Source organism: Arvicola amphibius, chromosome 18 (assembly GCF_903992535.2).
Source record: "Arvicola amphibius chromosome 18, mArvAmp1.2, whole genome shotgun sequence".
In the NCBI taxonomy this organism is placed as follows: Eukaryota; Metazoa; Chordata; class Mammalia; order Rodentia; family Cricetidae; genus Arvicola; species Arvicola amphibius.
The window spans coordinates 15,551,487-15,571,318 of record NC_052064.1 but is presented as its reverse complement, the minus strand read 5'-3'; the positions used below and the strand labels follow the sequence as shown (position 1 = coordinate 15,571,318).

At 38.5% G+C, this 19,832-nt stretch overlaps 1 protein-coding gene across 1 annotated transcript in view; it reads right to left on the bottom strand.

Annotated features, from left to right (window-relative positions):
* Sema3a (semaphorin 3A) overlaps positions 1 to 19,832 on the bottom strand; it is a 200,370-nt gene that overhangs the window by 119,841 nt on the left and 60,697 nt on the right. The window contains exons 3-4 of the mRNA XM_038315387.1: positions 18,716 to 18,778; positions 3,771 to 3,890 (exon numbers count right to left, since the gene is read on the bottom strand). Of these exons, the coding sequence (XP_038171315.1) occupies positions 3,771 to 3,890; positions 18,716 to 18,778 (183 nt within the window). The remainder of the gene's footprint in view (positions 1 to 3,770; positions 3,891 to 18,715; positions 18,779 to 19,832) is intronic.

Below are 19,832 nucleotides of genomic sequence, written 5' to 3'. Positions count from 1 at the left end.
TGTGAATAGCAGAGATGCTGAAATAACTCTACGCTCATCTGTGCGCTAGTCCGAATCATTCCCTCTGTGAACTCTGCAGGCGTTTTATGACAAACGTCCACATGTGTATGAGGCATGTGACCTTGCTGGCAGTTATCTACTGTGTCAAGGGCTATTGGCAGATGCCCAAGAATTGATTGACACATATCTTACAGAACTGGAGTTAATTAATATGTCTACCAATTCCCAAATGTACCACAGGAAACAGAAAATCTGCTTAATACAGCAATCAATGACATACTGCGTGTGGTCAAAAGGCATTCACCAGACAGAAAAGCTAGGTTTTTGGAAGACACTCTTTAAGAGTGTGTATATAGCTATCAAAATGCAAAAAAAAATCTATTTTTACAACTACCAGGCTAAACTTGATGGTATTTTGTAAATTGGTGTATCATTAGGAATAGCAAGTGATAATTTTCTCCTATAAAGGTCAAATCTCTTAAATGATGAATGGGGTCTTGCATTTTTCCAAAAGCAGTGTTGTAACTTCTGTGGCATTCTGCCATAAAGATGTTCAATCCATATGCAGTTTTCTAATGGTGAAGCTTCTAAGAGCTCTGAAACTAAGAATAAGGCAGTAGTTACTTTAAGGGAGGTGCATTGCAGAGCAGAAGTTGAATATAGCAGTGTTGCTGACAGTCTTTCCAAATGCTAAAAGTGAAGATGCTTTTTGTAGTCTAAAAACACTGTATAAAAATAATAAAATTATGTTTCTTTTTTTTAAATGTGGAACAGTTATCAGGAAAATAAGCATGCAAGTCCCAGCCTAAAATTTAAGAGGAAAATCTTTGTAAGTGAAGAAAAGGAGGATATGAACTTGAAAGAGAGCAGTGGGGTGGGGTGGGGCATTTGGGTTCGGGGACAGGAAGGGGAAGGGACAGAAGATGTAATGATATTATTATACTGGAGAACATAAGTGTTATTTAAAAGGATTTCTGAGGATGGGATTTTCAGACTCCACGAGTGTGTGGATCTCAATCCAACATTCCCAGCATCTCTCCTGGTGACTCTTTACTCCCCCGCCTCTTCCAGGCTTTTCCATTACTGTCATTCTTTTCTGACAGAATAAAGTGCACATTGTCTCTCTTTCTCGGCTTCATAAACAGCAAAATTGGTTAAAGCCAAGGATAGCATTTTAAGTAATAGTATAGATCAATTTAAAGCAGATTGTCTCCGAAGGCAGCTTAAGCATTGAAAATTAAATTTGATGTAGTCTAGACAAGCCCTCGTGATAATATCTTTTCCAGAATTTCCTAGATTGCCTGTCTAGACTGCTCCAAATTCCCCAGGTAATTGCATAATCATCTTCTTTCTGACCTCCTACTCTGGAATGGCATTTCATAATTTATAGTTCTCATGCAAATCAAAATCACCGAGCTTCTTAAGGTAGACCTGTCTCAGAGCTCTGAGTTTCTCAGGAGAAAAACTTGCACCTCCATATGTCATCTCAAAGAAGCTCACATAGGAAGCCTGGCATATTTATTATTTCAGTGGAGGGGAGCCTGAGCAAATGGCCTGTAGCCCTTCACCCCCCTAACAGCCCACCCAAAGAGCGGCAAGGCATAGTTGACTTGAAACATAATACATTATTAACAACACAAAGCAGCAATTATAGAAGGGACCATCACCATGAAAAATGACAAAAATTCATAGATGATGTATACAATTTTAGCATAAATAGATACCAAAGTAGTGAAAGTCTCAGAATTCGGAGATGCAGGATTTAGGATAAATGCAGAGACATGTAGTAAGGATAGCCTAGTGACATTATTTATAATCTCTGATGTAAGAAGTTAATGAGAGGTAAGCTGGCAATTACTACAGACTAACAGCAAAGGCTTTCAATATGAGATGGATTTACACTTTCTAGTATTAGACTTTCTTTTCCAGCAATGACTAGCTATCAGATCTTACATATCTTCCTTCCAATTGTCTACATTAGAAACATAGATGCAGTAAAAGAAGCAACTGGTTCTACACGGGGCAGCTAAAGCTGAGGAAAGGGAGGTGAAAACTCAGGAATCTGAGGCCAGAATAAAGGCATGCTTCAAAACAACAGACACTTTGAGTTTGTGTGGCCCTAAATGTGAAGGCAGTTTGAGGTAACGAGCCAACGTAATACATAGATACCTAGGCAAAGACAGTTTTATTTTGTTTTCCATATTATGAGCAGAGACTCTGAGATGATGAGCAGCTTTTCCAGAGCTTTGCAGCTAGTAACTGCAGCATGCGCTCTGAAGCCTTTCGTGATTACCAGAATCAACGCTTCCCTGCTCCTCTGTGGTACAAGAGTCCTGAAAGCGCTACCGTACTCTTGTGTGCAGCTCTTTAGGTGCATTCTGATGCCGGGAACAGAATGTGCAACACAGTGGATCCAGCTTTTAGGGTCCCTTATTGACATCATCATCACCATCTGGGATGGCAGTGTGGGGACAGTTATTTAATAAGGAGCAACTAGAAGCACTGTGTGTTATCTACAGTATCGTGTGTGAACTGAGTCTTATTAATTTCCTCGATGTGAGTCCAGGAACTGAAAGGGAACCCCTTTTCCTAAAAACCACGTCACGATGAAAGATCTTGTCGACGTCAGCAAATATTTCATACATACTTGTGAGGAAGAGAAGGAGGAGGAATACGAGGGTAGGTGGGCATAGGCATACAGTGTACCTATGTGGATGTGTTCTCGGGAAAGTATCGTGACTTTCCAGTCTCATCAGGGACGTCACTGCGGAAACTGTGACACTTAGCACTGGAAACCCAGCCCGTGATGTGCCATCTTGTACGGAGGAGATGAAGCATGAAATGTTTCCCTCTCTTGTCTGTGGAATAAAATCAACACGTTCCTGTCCCATAGGACACCTTAAGGAAATGCTGCAGGAGCCTTGAGCTTAAGACGTAAGGGGCTGCAAGTGAATTCGGTCATTATTTTTAGGATTCCAGAAATATTCTGTGAAGAAATTATTTGTCAACAAATGCTCAAGCATTTCTAAATTTCATTTTGGAATTTCATTTGGAAGAAAATTCTACCACAGATCACTTTCTCACCACGCGAATACTGTTGTTGTTGAGAATTTGGTGCCAAGAAAGACAACAGTGTATCTAATTGAGACAGCCAAGAAGCCCAACTCAACACACTCCTTTCAATATTAGTAAGGGCCCATTTTTTTTTAAATTTTGATGTAAATTTATTGAGCTATAATCCTCTCACTAAAGTTTCTTTGTACAGCATCTTTCGTCAGACAAAATGTATTTTTTTCGTTTCCATGCCATTATAATAACCAAAATGTAACAAAGCAAGAGCCCAAATGTAAGATTCCATCCTTGAACTCATGGATAGACAGTATCCTTTCTAATCTGGAGGCAAAAACCAACAAAACCAAACAGTGGGAGACAAACCATTGACCAAAGAGGATATGGAAGGGAATAGTAGCAATGAACGAAGAAGGAAGGAGTCTACATTCTTGCTTACAGGTACCTCACAGACAAAGAGGAGGATTATGAAATCTGGCCTGAGAGCAAATGCTTTCTTTCTTGCTCCTATGGCAACAGCTATTGTTGAGTGAGGGTCTCTTTGCTTTATGTTCACAAACTAAAATTAATCACAGCATTGGAATTTGAAGTAGGTCCCATGGATAGTGAACAAAAAGCGGAATGACCCGAAGAAATTAGCAAGGAAGCATTTGAGAAGAGAGGAGGCAGGGATGAAAAGCGTTTTCGTAAGCCAGCATTACCTCAGGATGATGTCCAACTTCTATATAGGTGCAAATTGGATGAAAGGCCCCAGTTCCGCAGGCATACAAGTGAGTGTGATTATAAGCCTTCAGGACCTTGATGAAATTAGCACATTCTTTCTGTAAAACAAAGGGCAAACCAGTTAGTTCAAGCCATTCCCCTGACCGGAATGCAGGATGCTGGGCAAGCTGTGGCAGATTTCATAGGCATCTTTCCCCCAACTTTCTTAGGGCTCATTTTTGATTTCATTATTTTGTTCACAGCATTATGTCTGTTAAGAGAAAACATTCTTAAACTTTGAGGAAACATTATATGACATACTGTGTTGGCTAGTTTTATATCAGCTTGTCACAAACTGTAGCTATCCGAGAAGAGGGGACCTCGGTTGAGAACATAGCTCTCTAAGATTGGCATGTAAGCTAGCCCATAGGGCAGTTTTTAAATTATTGATTGATGTGAGAGGTATCAATAGTGGGTGGTACCATCCCTGGACTGATGTTCCTGAGTTCTGCAAGAAAACAGGTTGAGCAAGCCATGGGGTGCAAGCCAGTAAGCGATACTCTTCTACGGCCTCTGTATCAGCTCCTGCTTCCAGGATCCTGTCCTGTGTGAGTTCCTGTCTTGCCTTCTTCAATGACTAACTCTGATGTGAAGTGTAAGTCACACAGAATTTTTCTTCTCCAAGTTGCTTAAAACATGTTTCACCATAGCAGTGATAACCCCAAGACATATACCCTCCGTAACTCTTCCACTAAAACTATCCCACCTAACAGAATAAAAAGTTTTGGGTTGCCAATCTCATAGATGACTTTTCCCACCGATAGGACGGCAGCAAACTCTCGTGATAACAAATTACTCAAATGAGGTGGTGGTGAGATTTTCCATGCACAAGCAACTTTTGAGTTGAAATTTAGAAAAGGAGAAAAAAAATATAAGATAATAGGAATTACACCACCGTTAGTGATCTAATCTGGTTTCTTTCTGGTGAGTATTCATTCATACGCTACATAATAAAAATACATAATAAAAACAGTTTTTCTAGGTTGCTCATAGTTTTCTGAGACATTTTGCAGTTGAATATTTGAAAGTCAGTCCTACAGGCTAAAACCAGGAATGCAGATCAACTCTCCAAGCAGACTACTGTGTAAATGAGGTTGGTTCACAAAATGCAGAAGCAGGTTGATTCTTATGTTCCTAAGTGTGTTTTGCCCTCAAAGCTTTCAGGTGACCCGTGACTTCTCAGGTGTGAACTCAGAATGCATCTGGACGTATGCAGTCAGCTAGAGTTTATAACTGGGGTGCTAGAACAGTCTGAGTACATTTCCACATGGCATTTGCATGCAGAACCTGCTGCTGAGGACTGCCGGCTTAACTCCGTTGGCCCATAAAATCAGGAGCAGGCAACTTCAGCAAAATAATTGACATTTAAATTCATGAAAGTGCCTGCTGTTCATTCTATCGGTTTGCACCAAGGCACAGCCGGATGCTGTCCTTTGAATGATACTTCTCAAAAGGTGAATTAGACTTACCCAAAACAAAACATAAGCTTCAGATGTGAGTTTTCATGCTCCCTTAACAGTAATGTGTAATTTGGGGAGGTAAGAACTATAGCACAAACACAGTTTCCTTGTTTTGTTCAATTGATCCAAAATGTATCTCTTTTTTTTTTTTTCTTGTTCCAGACAGGGCATGAAATTATGCTCTGAAATAAACTGACTTTGCAAATCGCTCTGCTCCGAAGGAGAATTTCCTAGCATACAGGGTATGGGCATCCCCTTCTTTGCTCACTTGGAGCAGGCTAGATCCTGCTCAGAAGAAGACAAAATTTGCCCTCCCATCCCCCCTCCCCGCTGCTCTGAAGCAGTATCCTCATTCTGTAACAGGTCCTCCTCCTTCCCCCTACAGGACAAACCATGAAGGTGTTTGATGAAAAGAAACATCTGATAAATTCATTTACAAATGAAGTATTCAAGGGTTTGCCCACAGGATACATTTGTAGTGCTCAAAAAAAAAAATCAGTCATTTTCAAAGAAGCCATTTTTAGAATATTTTTTTTTGCTTTGAAATATGTAGGTGGCCACGTACTCTGCTTTTACAGAGACAGTCATCCCTCACTGTGGGCTCAATATTGTCATATTCAAGATGATAAATAATGAGTTCCGGCACCATATGTCAAAATCAAGATATCGGCTGTGCATGCCCAGGTAAACAAATGGCTATTCCAGGAAGCCATAGTGGCAGACCCAGACGGATGCCTTGCTCATGTCAGAAAAGTCCAGGCTTTCAGTTGGCCAGTGGGAACGCTTGTAGAGACTCACATACCATTTGCATATAAAACTAACTTCTCCCTCTCCGTGATTCACATCTAATACCTGCTAACAATTTAAAATAGACGATGATTCTCTGTGGTATAAAAGAAAACATCATTATGAGTACAAATACTCGTAAACACAAAGGAAGGGTCATGTTACCCTTGCTACTGTTATGAATTTTAATACCATAGCTTTTGTGAGTTCATTATTTCTTTTAGATTAGATAACCAGTTAGCAATTTACCGGCAACGAAGTCTGTCTTTCCAAAGGCACTAGCGGGTTATAATTAGCACAAGAAAAACTCCCCAAGCCCTCGAAAGCCACAAAATTGGACCACATTGAATATCAAATTCTCAATTTGTTCTCTATTAACTGTTAAATAGGGAACCACTATGCTATGACATCCATTCTTCTGCAAAGCTGCTGGAACGAAATCAATCATGGTATTGTAGCTGGGAAATCTGGCAAAGGGGCTGACTCAGTGCGCTGATAACAAGTGAGTCTATCTGAACTGCAGAAAATGGAGCCCCACCCTGTTGGCCCAAGGCCTAGAATTATTTCCTTAATTTCCCCACTGAACTCTCTCAGTTGGCAGCAAGTCACACTGTTTGCCATGCCCTGGGGTTATCTCAGTATTACTTTCAAAGTAAAGGCTGATGCAAAATGAGTTTGGAGCAATTTCGAGGACTTAGAGGATAAAAAGATGGTTGTAGGAACACAAAAGAATGGAAGGAAATACTTTTGAGATTGGTTCGAAAATTGCCAAAGGAAGAATCCTCAGCAACCATGGAGGAGGGACACAGACAGAAAGAACCGAACCCAGAGGAACCAAACACTTGAAAGACATGCCAGAAAGGATCTGTTCTTACGAGAACGTCTACATGAAAGCCCATCAATACTGTCATTCATTTGCCTTCCTTTTCTAGTATGTGGCTGCCAAGGTTGGTGAGTGTTCCAAACAGGATATCCATTTTATTTCGAGGCCGCCTGGACATTCCTCTAAACTAGAAGGAAGCGTGGCAGCAAAAGGAAACACACTTCACACGTTGCTGCTCTGGGGGAGACAGAAGAGGAGTGTTTCTGACCTTTCCTTGAACCATGACGTTTCTCAAAACTCAGAATGTAATGTACTTTTTGGCATTAAACTCCTGCACTGCCTTGCTCCATACTGGAGGATTTACAGCGCAATAAAGACAGTGTGGTCAGCTCAAAATGAATTCACTTTTCAAGCCTTGATCCTTTTGGAACTTAAGTTGATATACACAGATGAATTTGGTACGAAGTTGATGTCCTGGAAGTCAGTCAATCATGGAGCCCTACAGATCAACAGCACCCCAAAATCATTAGTTGAGAAGTAAGAGCAGTTATAATCCAATAATATCCAAGCCCACACCTGAGGAACCAGGATAAATCATCCTCTTGTGACAAGCTGTTTGAATTTGAGTTTTCGGGGGTTTCTAACCTTGCTGGATCACATGAATAGAAGAGTTATGCATAAAAATATTATCCCAAAGAAAAAATGTAAAGAAAATATCTCTCCTTGAAAAAGATAGAGGAGCTGAAAGCAGAATGGATCGAAAACAAACATCACAGCTACAGATACGGAGCACTGATTAGACAGCCCTGCACACTTTTCCTGGACCGTTACAAAAATAAAGCCCTCCATCTGTCAAAACAACTGCTCCACGCATGAAAATCAGAACAGAGCGGAGGTGTTTTTAACTAACTTCCGATCATTACGCTTTCTACAAGAGAATATAATTTACCTACAATCCCAATTACCTCCTTCCCTGTTCTTAAATGATGGATGAAATAGGGAAAATTTAATCTAAATAAAGAAGCTGCTAAAAAAAAAATATGGGGAGGAGAATGTGAACATGAGCAATCTCTATTCAAATATATTCAGTTCGTGAGATTAAATCAAGCAAACTTGTTCTGGTTCAAATATAAATCAGCCCCAAATGAATGGGTATAGAGTAGCAGTGCCTCAGGTCAATGACAGTTCCTTCTAAAGGAAGAAATCAATAGTCACCGTGTCATCGGCCGTTTTTATGGAATTATTTTGCTGTAGAGCCTAGCAGCTGGGAAAGCAAAGGAATCTGTCTATCGGGATGGGTGGATACACTCCGCAGGAACATACATTAATAAGCTTAATTCCTGAACGTAATCTGCTGACTCCCTTCTCTCTGCTCCAGTTCTTTGGCAAGCTGGCCGAATCCCCTGCGCTGCATGCCAGAGCAGTAATCCGTGAGATTGTTCCTGTCACTCACTCTATCCCTCATTCTATTCAAGTTGTACCCCACGTATCTGGAAGCCGGGCCTGCCTTTCTCCCTTCTCAAACGGTGCTGTTGCAGCTGTGACCCGATCATCCTCAATCACATCTTCCTAATGCTTCCCATCCACGACCAGGATGTCGGAATTCTCTTCTTCAAAGAGACGTAGCTCATAAAACGGATGCACTGTATGTTTGCCTTTTCGTATCGCCTATCTAAGGTTGAATTTGTGACCTCAGCCGTACTTGCCTTTACCCTAGCAGAATTCATCATGCAAAGCAGAGCTCTAGACTGTCTGTATAGAACAGGAGGGAGAAGAGCGAGAAGCAGAGAAGCCTTTAGAGGACTGTCTGCTGTCTTTGGCGCACACCTCCCTTCTTGCAGCAACATTGTTGTATATCAGAAGTTAGGTTTTGTTTTGGTTGGCGCCAAAATACTAGAGGATATTATATCGTTAAATATATAAAATGTTCACACATATCTCTCAGTAAACAAAGAGCTTCTAATGAGTGTTTGAAAGCCAACACAGGCAGGATGTATCAGACTTCTCTTCTCCTGGTACAGGTAGACAGTCCATAGGGACTGTCAATGCCGTCACTCTTTCTCTTGTTTCTTTTAAAAAATTTATTTATTTATTAAAAATTTCCACCTCCTCCCCTCCTCCCATTTCCTTCCCCCTCTCCCCCCTTCTCCTCCCCCTCCCTCTCCAGTCTTAAGAGAAGTCAGGGTGCCCTGCCCTGTGGGAAGTCCAAGGCCCTCCCCCTTCCATCCATGTCTAGGAAGGTGAGCATCCAAACAAACTAAAAAAGCCAGTCCATGCAGTAGAATCAAAACCCAGTGCCATTATCATTGGCTTCTCAGTCAGCCCTCATTGTCAGCCACATTCAGAGAGTCCGGTCTGATCGCATGCTCCATCAGTCCCAATCCAGCTGGCCTTGGTGAGCTCCTATTAGATCAGTTGCCTTGTCTCAGTGGGTGGACCAACCCCTCGCAGCCTTTCTCTTTTTAAAGGGCCTAAAGTTTATTTCCTTTAAAATAATCTCAAAACATAAAATACTGGAAAGAATTTTTTTAACAATAGGAATGGTACTCACCATGTAGAACAATCTGGCTTAGAACTTACTATACAAACCAACCTGGTCTGAAACTCAGAGAGACCCAACTGACACTAAATCTTATGTGCTGGAATTAACAGCATTCACCATCATGCACACCAAGCATATACATGCTTTGAAAAGTCAATTAATTGCCATCGAGTTGATGGCTGATTAAAGTATAGGTACAGGTGGCTTCAACTGTGTGATTTCAAAAGTCAGACCTAGAAATCCTCATCCACAAAAATTGGAATGTGACAATATTGCAAATAGGGCCTTGAGGAACTACTTAAAGGAGGCCCGTAGCATGACCCTAATCCAATCTACTTCCTTTTCTGCAAAGAGGAAATTGAGACACACAGGGAACCATCAGGGCAAGAGAGAGTCAAGAGGAATGAGCCTGTAAAGAGGCAGCATGAGAAATGCTTAGGGCCGAGCCAAGGGGAGGGCTTCAAAGCCACCCCTTCTCTTGCTTCACTTTTTTTCACATGACTGGGACAAAATAAGTGTCACTTGTTTCTGGCTACCATGTGGGTTTGTGTTACGGTGTCCTAGGGAACAAACGCGAACACAAAAGAGATTGTAGGCGTGTTGGTTAGGTGAAGATATAAGGGGCTCGGCCAAAAGACATTTATAGTTACTAGGTTTAAAATCTTTAGCCAAATTAATACAAAGATAGTGGAACAGTTCTGCTTTTGGTTAGCTAAATTAAGGTTTTTACTTCATATAAATTAGATGTCAAAGATGTATTTCACAACTTTCATTTTTCCAGCTTTTTAAACAAGTAATAATTTCAAATAATTTAGAATAACAAAATATTTTCACACATGTATGTTCATGTGTATCAATGCATATATACATAGATACATGCTAATATATACATATATACTTGTAGAAATAATTTCTTTTTACAATTATACTTGAGAAATTTCAAATTTGTTGACATTTATTCACGTTCAATGACAATTTTGCTTTCTTTAAGAGTATGAAATATCCTCTCAATAAAGTTCAGATAATCTTAGTGTCAAATCAAACAAAGTTATAAATATAAAATAGAAACGGTATTGGGATAGTTATTTGTATCCATCAGTGAGCCATGGGCTGGAATTACCCATGTCATCTTCCCTTTTCTGCGTGACTGGAGGAAGTTATTTGAGATCCTTGAGCTTCACTTTCCTCCACTAAACCTGGTATTAATGATACATCCCAACAGAGTGACTGAACGTATTCGTTAATTTGTTATTCATTTCTCATTTTGGACTGTTTGTTTGTTTGTTTGTCTTTTCTACACATAGCCCTGGCTACCCTGAAACTCACTACCTGGACCATACTGGCTTCAGACTTATAGAGATCCCCAGTCTTTGCTTGCTGTGTGTTGGGGTTAAAAGTCTGCACCACCATGACCTATGGTTATCCTTTCTTAGAATACGCATGTTTATGTTGTTTTGACTGTTTCCAGACTGCCTATCTCTCACACTGTTCTGCAGCCTATACCATCCCAGACCTTAGACCAACAACTCAAGTGTCAGTTGTTCATTCCTGATGAAGACATACTTTACTGACCTGAAACCCACACTTGGAGCTAAACAGTACTCATCTACTATTCCCACAGGAAATGACTCTCAAGTACACCAACTCTTGAGATAGTGGGAGCCTCTGGTCATCAGTTAGATAAGCAGAAAATACAGAACAGAACAAAACAAGACAGACAAACAAACAACAGTAACAACACAAACCAGACATTGGTTTTCAACAGCCATACAGGAGTTGCACTAGATCCACTCAGGAAGCTGGATTACATTTCCTAGGCTTTCCCGTGGTTTGGGCAAGGTTGCTCGTCTAGGAAGTTTGCCTTCAAGGCTCTACACTGTTGACTTCTTGTGAGCATGTTCTCCCAAGCATATTGGAAACTCACTCCCTTTTCCAGGCCTCACATTTTACTTCAAGACCTGAGATCCTGTCTTCATCCTTGTCTCGCTGCATGTTCCACTTCTATAAGACCTGAGATCTTAGCTTCATCCTTGTTTAGTCCCATTTTTTTCTCTTACAATACCTAAGAACGTGGCTTCATCCTTGTGTAGTTCCACGTTTCACTTCTACAAGACCTGAGATCTTGTCTTCATCCTTGTTTAGTTCCATAGTTTTCTTTTACAAGACCTGAGATCTTGCCTTCATCTTTGTCTAGTTGAATGGCAAAAAAGAGACCTCTTCTTAAGCTTCTCCTTCCATCAATTGACTAAAAAGAAGCTGATGTAGTGAAAAGTAGTCCCTGATCCTCCTTGACACTTTTTTTGTCTACTTGACTTTAGCTCTCTTCTCTTACACCAATTCCAGCATCCTCCAGCTCATTCAGGTGCTGTGTATGAGTCAGAAGCAGTAGCTACCCTTCCGTAGATTCTTTACCACATCCTACCATTGTGTCAAGTTTGGAATCTTTAATAAAATCCTTTCTATATACCAGTTATTTGTCTGCCCTCTGAAGAAATCCTAGCTGTTGGATATCTTATTACAACAGAATAACTCATTTCAAAATGCCTGCCTAAAAGCTGATAAGAGAGTTGACCTATTTACTTCCCACACACATAATCATTAGTTGATAATAATTTATTTATATGATGGTTCATCCTTTCATAAGTGTATACTGATGTATAGAATAAAAAATCATAATACTTTTGAAATTACCACATGTTGCTAGAAAACAATTATTTTAGCACATCACAATGGCATATATAAATATGAACATATATGTACAAATATAATCTATATTTAATATCTTGTAGTATATGGTAAAATAAAATATACTTAATATATTCAGCTCTTACTTAAATATTACTGAGAAGTTTCCTCAATATTGTCTTCTTAACATATTAAAGATAAAATTAATATCCTCTGATACTAATAACTACATTTTTAAAAAAGAATAACGTTTGCATCACATTTCTTCCCAACGTCTCATTAAAAGTAGTATGTCAACACTAACATTAAATGAGGCAAACAGACTTTAGGTAATTTTAATGACATTTTGCAGATGTGATGGTAATTATTCTTATTTTAATTTTTGAATCAAATTAAATTTAAAAGGAGTCTAAAGTTGACTATAGCATATTTAGCTTAAGACATAGCTTATTATCTTTAAGGAAAACATTGTTAAAGTCAAGGTTAAATCTACAATGTGATGGTCAATGTATCCATGGATGGAATTTGAAATCCATTTATATACATTATATGGCATGTGAGAAACAGAATATCAATTGTAAGATCATCTTCATTGTCAACAAAAACTATAATCAATATGGCTGCAAAATATATATGGTTCCCAAGCCATAGATAATGCCCTTATTAACCATAGAATGCAATAGTAATAATAGCACATCTTTTATACAGTTCCATCATGGCACTGAGCAGAGGGCCACGTAATACCTGGCAAGAGTGGATGGTCTTATAGACGACAAGTTATAGTTAAATTAATCTTAATGTTTTAAGATGGTTGAGTTAGATAAGATGCTACCTAGACATATGTTTAAGCTATTGGCAAACAGTATTGCTATTAATACAGTTTCTCTGTGATTATTTGGGGTTTGGGCAGCCGGGAAATGTAGGAGTGTCCCCCACCTACAGGTACACTCCTTGTCTAGTCACTAACTTGTCTAGTGCCTAACTCTGGAGAAGGAAGCTACTCTTATCTCTCAAGGCTGTTTGAAACCAATTACTGGCTTCTGTGGGGGAATTAATTTTCCAAGGCTCTTAACTCCAAAATCACAGTTGAAAACAACCTGTGACATAGGCAATCAATGCCATCACTCAGATGAAAATGTGAGACAAATATACACGGATGTTTTGATATTTAATCAGCCCTTATAATTTTTACAGTCTTCAAAATAAAAAAAAGCTGTATCCCACTGGCAAAATTTTAGCAAGCCTCCAAACTTCAAAATATTAAGCAAAAGTGGGCATTTTGGCATATCACCTTCAACATGTATGATACAAGTAAGATTTCAACTGTGTTATTTGTCAAAAATTAATGCTGTTCAGGTCCTACCAGCTGAGTCACTTTGGCATTGCTATTCTGCACTATAGCTGCAAATGCTCATTACAGTTAAGAAAGGGAAAAGAAGCTCCCAAAATCTGCCGCCCGTGGTCCAGGTGCACGGTGCTACTCTCTGAATCGTATCTGGGAAAGAATTCCGAGAATCTGCTCCTTTTGGTTCCCACTCAGATGGTTGAAATTTTGATTTCCAATGATGTTCAAAATATTTCTAGCAGTCATACGGTTGCCATTTGGTTTTATTGAAACAGTGCAAAGAGAGATGGGTTAGTAGGATAAACAAAGAGGATTCAGAGAGCTATTGATTCAAAACAGATTCTTTCACCAGCTTAGCACAAATTCATTTTGCATTTGCAAAGTATGGTCAAGAAAGTTAAGCCACCCAGAGAAACATACTGCGAATAACACATTGCATTTAACGCCTTGGCAATATCAGAAAACGAGAGGAGAATGCAGAAGTCAACAGACACAGATCATATTTTATTTTTCTCATTAGTTTACCGTTTTAATGCCAAATATATTAGATATTTTATCATCTCTCTAATAATAGGTTCTGATTGTGTTATACCTCTACTGGAAATATTGCAGAGATGTTATAGTTAAGCCCTGGCACTTCAAGGAAAGAGGTGTAATAACAGAACGGCGTGGTTTACAAGCTCTGTTTGCTTTTGTAAAAGAAGAACCTTAAGCTCAGATTAATGTTGTAAGACATGTCATTTACTAACACATGAATGACAACTTACCCAAATGGTTGAGTGTGTGTGTGTGTGTGTGTGTGTGTGTGTGTGTGTGAGAGAGAGAGAGAGAGAGAGAGAGAGAGAGAGAGAGAGAGACGACTAGTTGCTTTACCAAAGCCTTCACTCTGTGCAATAGTTGCTGTTAATATATGTGTGTTGTGAATTGTAGCAGAGTTATGGGGTTGAATCTTCCCAAAGGCACAGGAGAGTAGGGATATGGCTACTTTTCCATCTGAGGCTATATCCAGAAGCAGAAGTTATGCCGGCTCAGTGTAAAAGCATGTGGTTACTTATGCATGATGATACAATTTCAGACAGAAATCAAGCATTCTTTTGGCCACTTTTAGAATGCTATATTCTCAAGGTGTATAATATTACCAACTTTTTTGTTTGACTTTTCCTCCTGCGTTCCACACTGAATTGAGGACTGAGAAGACAGTACTTTTCCAAGATGGTTTGTTTCAAGATGTTGTATTTCCAAGGGACTTGTGGCAACAACCAGAGAGGAAAGGGTGGCCCACATTTTAGAAACCACAGAGCACACACAAGGAAATTATGGTTTACTATTTTTGCAAATGTGAAGGTCAGTTTTTATTGTGATTCCCATTCTATCTCGAGGTCCTGATGGCTCCACGCCCACAGACTTCATCCTTGTGGTTTCCAGCATTGCGAGAGCACTTTGAAAAGAATTACTGTCCGCAAATCCCCACTGACTGCTATTCCTCAAGATACAGTACAGAATTTCCACGAAACTGCCCAAGGGTTCCTGCACAAATCAGGTGTTGAATGAAATATACTCTTTCCTCTCAATCTTTCTTTCAGATTAGTTATTTATATTAGTTCTTAAAATAATAATGGTTTTTGCTTATGTTTATCAAGAGAAAAACATTGCAAATCTTAGCAAGTCATCTATTCTCTATCTCAAAATCATATGTAAAGAAAAAGATTGGGGAACGGATATGTAAATTCAAGTCTAAAAATAATAAAAATAGTGTGTCCATTAAGCAATATATACATTGTGATAGTGCCTAAATGAGGTTGAACAACAAAAGATCAATTTAAAAATATTCTCTTTGCATAAATGTACTTTTAATATCTAGACAAGAAAAGTCAGTATTAAACAGCCAGATGAATTAATCAGAATAGTATGGGACATATTTGAATGTTAAGCAGAACTACAATAAAAACATCTCATTGAAATAAAATCATTGTGTTTTTATTTTATTAAGTAAAAATAACTGGGGATAATTAAGAATTCACAAGAAATTGCCTTACTAAAGCATATAAAAATATGAAAATGCATACTCGGTATACTGCTAGGATTCACTGATCTTCCTAGTGTCAGTTAGACCACCAATTCCTACTTTGAATTTGTTAACTTTAGAGAATGGGTGGACCTCAGTGTGCTTATGTCTGCCAACCAATCAGGGGCCACCAGCACAGAGCACTAGAAATGGCAAAGTCCACTATTAATTGTTTTTTCATTCTATAAGATCCACAAACATTTGTAACAAACTTTGAAAGTCTGAGGTTGGTCACCTACAGATGCACTTCTGAATTTAAGATTATATTATGCATCAGGACACCGCGAGGATGTGAGGTTGTGAGTTTTGTAGTAGCTGAAATAATTGCATGTGAGCAAGAAGTCAAATCTCACATGTCAGGAGGGAGGGAGGAAAAAGAGAGGGAGGGAGAGAAGAGATAGAGAGACAGACAGAGAGAGAGAGAGAGAGAGAGAGAGAGAGAGAGGTTGAGATGAATTACTTTGGAAACCTTACAAAAGTTCAATAGAATATTCTTCCACCATGAGAACCGAATGTACTGATTCATTCATGTAGCCGAATCTACTCAATACTTTGTCATTGCATTTAGTATAAAATTTAGGTAACTTGTCAGACAAGTATTATTAGCTTCACTGTTCTGACAAAAACAATTTGATAAGCATAGACCACTACTGTGGTCCAGACCATAAAAGAAGACTAAATCAAAGTTTTCACTCACTGTATAGAACTCCGTTACATATATCAATAATAACAAGACACCACTTTTGTTCCGTATTCAGCATTAATTTACTAATAAATAATGTCTCATTTTCATAGTAAGTCCACCTGCAAATTATTTGTTCCTGGAGTTAATGTCTCCACGAGTCCAGAGGAGAGTGATTCTAGCCACAGCACTAGTGGTGGTCAGCTCTGCCTTGTGGAAGAATTCCACATCAGATTTTCCTTGTCATTCCTGTGCTGTTGGTGTGCACTGAGAGTGTTCGTTATTGTACACAGGAGCACCTGTGTGTGGAGATATGCTCACGTGTTGGTGTGCACTGAGAGTGTTCGTTATTGTACACAGGAGCACCTGTGGGTGGAGATATACTCACGTGTTGGTGTGCATTGAGAGTGATTGTTATGTGCACATGAGCACCTGTGTATGTAGATATGCTCACATGCTGGTACTTGTACAAAGGAAGGACCGTGGTCCACATCAGGGTCTCCTCCATTGCTCTCCATCTTCGTTGTTTGACATTGGGTCTCACACTGAACCTGATCTCAGAAGCCAGATGTCCAATGAGGTTTAAGTATCTGCCTTTCTTACCCACCACCGCCCAGATTCTAGGAGCTCTCTGCCTCTTGGGCTCTTGCTTTGAGCTACTGGGATCCAATCTCTGTTGCCCGTTGCTTCCGTCATAGATACCTTAGCAACCAATTCATCTTCTTATTTCAGAAAAATCATTTTAAAATTTAATTTCTTATGTAAAACTTAAAATGGTAGAAAAAAATAAATGAATTGGTTTTGAATGAGTACTCTGAATTTATTTGCTGGTCTAGTAAATAGGATATTATAGTTTATAATTATCAGACTCTGACTTCTTTTTTTCATTTTAAGGCATTTATTCTTCTATATGATGACTATTAAGCAGAGGTTATAATGTACAGATGTGCACTTGGATCATTTTGAAATGACACTTTTGGCAAGGCATTAGTAGATTGTCTGCCTGGTAATGGTGATTTTCTTTAATCATAATCATGAATATTCTGATCTAACTCCATTCAGGTTTCTCTGAAGTGTCCACTCAAGATTTCTTTGTTCATCTCTGTATTGTTTAGTTTTAGCAAAAATCCTGTTAGAAAGTTTAATGAAACATCCTTGGTCCCTAATGTCTCATCTACTTCACTACTCCTTAACCCTGTGTGCTTATCGCTCTGGTTTGTCCTCAGAAACACTCCTGCAAACTCATTCGTGAGAATTCCTTTTAATCTAGGAGTTTTATCACAGCAACCCTCTCCAACGCTCATCCTACTTCCTGACTGTAAATCTCTACCTGTCCATGTATTCTGACTGAATTCCGCTTTCTCCTCCCATCTACAAATCCAGCTGAGTAGTCCTTGGCACCTCTAAATAGTTTCACAATTAATTTTTCATATACTGCCTGTATTTGGCAGGTAATTTGCAATGACAGATTTCCAGTGTCTGTTAATAAACAGATACATCAAGGATGGTGATTTCTGTGCTTTTTGTTCCTCAATCCATCTTCCTCCAGCAGGGGACAAGGAATTCACTGATTTCCCAGTGAATGCAAATCCTCTATATTTTAGGAAGGGCTGACAAGCAGATTGTCGTTTGATAACTGCTTACAGACAGATGTGTGTCTTAGGAAACATGCAGCATGAATTCTTTCTACATGCTGGTATTTAAAATAGATGAGACCTTTAGATAGTTCCTTGTGTTTTAGTTATTCTGAAACATCGATAAAGCACAAAATCGAATACATAATTTATAATGAACTTATGGTAATCTTTTTATTGATGCATTTAAACTATTTTTTATGGTTTTGTTCAGATTTCAAGCTATACTTCTAACATATTGTCAACTTAAATTTATTAACAGTTTACCTAAAGAAGAAATAGCCTTAGGTAAAGGAAACTTACCTAATGGTAAAGGGTAAAACCCTTCTAGCATTACATAATAATGTTTGATTCCACAGTATCTAGAATACTGTAAGCTGCATGGTGGTTTTTAAATATTTATTTGGAAAATAAAAGGAAGGGGTGAAAGACAAGCAACAAAAAAAAAAACCATAGAGAAAAATGAAAGAAAAACAGAATGTAACGTGCAAAATAAAGAAAGGTAATCTCATAATAATGACACAGGAAAAAAAGCCATCACTCAAGAGGAACAAGTATGATTGCTATCAACTGACAAATTCAGCTCTACCTGCACAAATCATTTGTTAATTCATATAAATTTGTATGATACAATATCACATTTTGCTAGCTAATTTCCTCATATGTAAATCACTATTAAAATTATATTTTAAATCTTATTTTCTTTATATAAAACTGTGTATGTTCACATAATAGAATAATATCACTTATTCTTCCAGAAGTTAAGTACATAAGCAAAGGCTGATCTTCAAAAGAAGAGGAGATCATCTAATCATATATTACTTAAGAAATGATTCCAGCACTTTAGCAGATTAATGCTTACCTGGATATCTTTGCCAGCCCATTTGCATTCATCTCTTCTGGTATAAGACACTGGCCACACAATCTAAGAACAGAGAAGAATCATTTTTTAGGCCAATTAAATTCGTCAGTATTTTATTTAATCTTTTTGTATTTGTTTGGGACAAAAGGGAAATAAATACTACATGGAGGAATAGCTCAAATTTTTTTCTTTCTTTCTTTGAACAATAGCTAATGAATTTTTGTGTACTGAAGTCATGCATTCTTCACCTATCCACTATTTTTGGCTCTGTATGAAATTAGAGTTGGAAATCAATTAATATGATCGATAGAAGGAAGACTGCAGTGTGGAAAGAGTTGCTACCCTGCGTGGGAAAGAAAGGTCCAACTGGAAAATAGGAGGATCTAGGTGAAATTTGGCAGAGAGCTTCCTCATGCTCTTCCAAATTTCTCAATATTATCATGAAGCAGTGGTTTTCAAAATTTAATGCTAGGAAACTCTGAAACTATTTCTCTGAACCAAATTCCAGAATGGCACGCTAAAGTGAGACCTGAAATGTTTGGAAAACACAGCTTACAATGTCATTTTTCTCTTTTGCTCTCTCTCTCTCTCTCTCTCTCTCTCTCTCTCTCTCTCTCTCTCTCTCTCTCTCTCCACTCAAAAATAAACAATATTTAAGAATAACAACATATGTTTTGAGAAGATATAAGTGGAAACAAAAAAATGTAGCTCTACAAAACAGCTTCTTTGACTGGGCATGGTGTTCCTTAGTTGTAATCCTAGTACTTGGGATGCTGAGCCAAAAAGTCTTGCCTGGGTTTCATATATCTTGAGTTCAAGGCCAGGCTAGTCTACATACACATAGTAGAATAAGCCAGGGTTACATATTCATAGTAAACCAGGCCAGCCAGCCAGAGTTTCATTTACATAGTGAATTAGGCCGCTCAGTGCTACCTGTATATATATATATATATATATATATATATATATATATATATATATATATATATATATATCACTATACACAGGTAGTACTGTGTATATGTGTGTGCATGTGTATATGTATATATATGTATATATGTATATATTCAGTACATATACAAAGCCTACACATAAAAAGTGAGTTTAGGGCTTGATT